This window comes from Poecilia reticulata, linkage group LG13 (genome assembly GCF_000633615.1).
Source record: "Poecilia reticulata strain Guanapo linkage group LG13, Guppy_female_1.0+MT, whole genome shotgun sequence".
In the NCBI taxonomy this organism is placed as follows: Eukaryota; Metazoa; Chordata; class Actinopteri; order Cyprinodontiformes; family Poeciliidae; genus Poecilia; species Poecilia reticulata.
Genome location: NC_024343.1, coordinates 32,650,030 through 32,651,176, shown reverse-complemented (window position 1 = coordinate 32,651,176; position 1,147 = coordinate 32,650,030). Strand labels below are relative to the sequence as shown.

At 43.0% G+C, this 1,147-nt stretch overlaps 1 protein-coding gene across 2 annotated transcripts in view; it reads right to left on the bottom strand.

The window, feature by feature from the left end:
* The window catches only part of LOC103475237 (uncharacterized), a 14,253-nt gene that overhangs the window by 11,321 nt on the left and 1,785 nt on the right, over nucleotides 1-1,147 (bottom strand). The window contains exon 2 of one of the 2 annotated variants that reach the window (XM_008426705.1): nucleotides 598-752. In XM_008426705.1, the coding sequence (XP_008424927.1) occupies nucleotides 598-752 (155 nt within the window). The remainder of the gene's footprint in view (nucleotides 1-597; nucleotides 753-1,147) is intronic. The other variant, XM_008426706.1, reaches the window with a different exon arrangement.

Here is a 1,147-nt window from a genome sequence, read left to right as displayed (position 1 = left end):
TTGGAGACTGAACAATACTGGAAAGGCATATGGGAAATATATATATATATATATATTTGTCACAGTTTATTTGTTCAAGCAGTTTTTCCCCCAGACGTTTATTGGCGTTTTACATTATGCTTGGCTGCTCTTGCCAGTTGGTGGTTACCATAGCAACCAGCAACTGACGGCTCCAGAACCGGAAATGTTCCAGAGATTGAGCGCAGTGGCGGTTGAAGCTAAATATTTAGCTTGGAGCCCCGGCGTTTATAAATGCGGGATTTATGTGATGGAATGATTATACACATTTTTCTCTAAATAAATCAAATTATCACTTTTAATGTTCCGCTGCGTAACTTTCAAACAGCACCTAGTAGCTTCGCCTTAAATATTCATGTGATATTAATTGAGTTTTTAATGGAAACAACAACGACTAGAAAAGGTGTTTCTTTTTTTTTACAGCAGTAGAAAATCGGACGTGTTTTTCCAGGCTCCGCCCCTTTTAGTGGACCAAATGACGTCAGAATCAGAGCGTTTCCTCTGGCTGTCCAGCAGACCGTTTCTGTCTGTGTTTAAAGGTAGGATCCGTTGTAAAACCCCAGACTGCAGCAGGCTCACCTGTCATTCCTGCGGTCATGCTGTAAGGCTCCGTCGGCCGGGCTGAAGTTTGAACCTCTGGAGGATTGACGGCCTGGAAGGTCAGGTCTGACCTGCAGAGCGACACACAGCGCCGTGACGCGGGCAGGCTGCGGTGACCGCCTGCTGCTCTGCTGCTGCTCATTTAACAACATGCGATTATTACCAAAGAGCTGAGACACAGTTAGAACAGCTGCCTGTTACAGCGCGGTTGGAAAAGTAGAAAAGAAAAAGTATTCAGAGCTGAAAACATGACAGTGAAAATCCAGCTTGAGTTTAAATACGACCCTCCTGTTGTCCTCATTTTCTGTGTGTAGGGAAAACACTCGGTCATTTTGACCCGAGGACAGCAGGAGGGTTTTAACTCAGGGAGGTTTTAAACACTTTATTGGATTTTTTTTTATAAATATATCTGATAAGAAAAGGAGATAAAAGATAAATGAAGACAGAGCTGCTCAGTTAAGACTCAGCTTTTAAAACACAAATTATAATACATGTGAAACACGCACACACACACACACACACGCACACA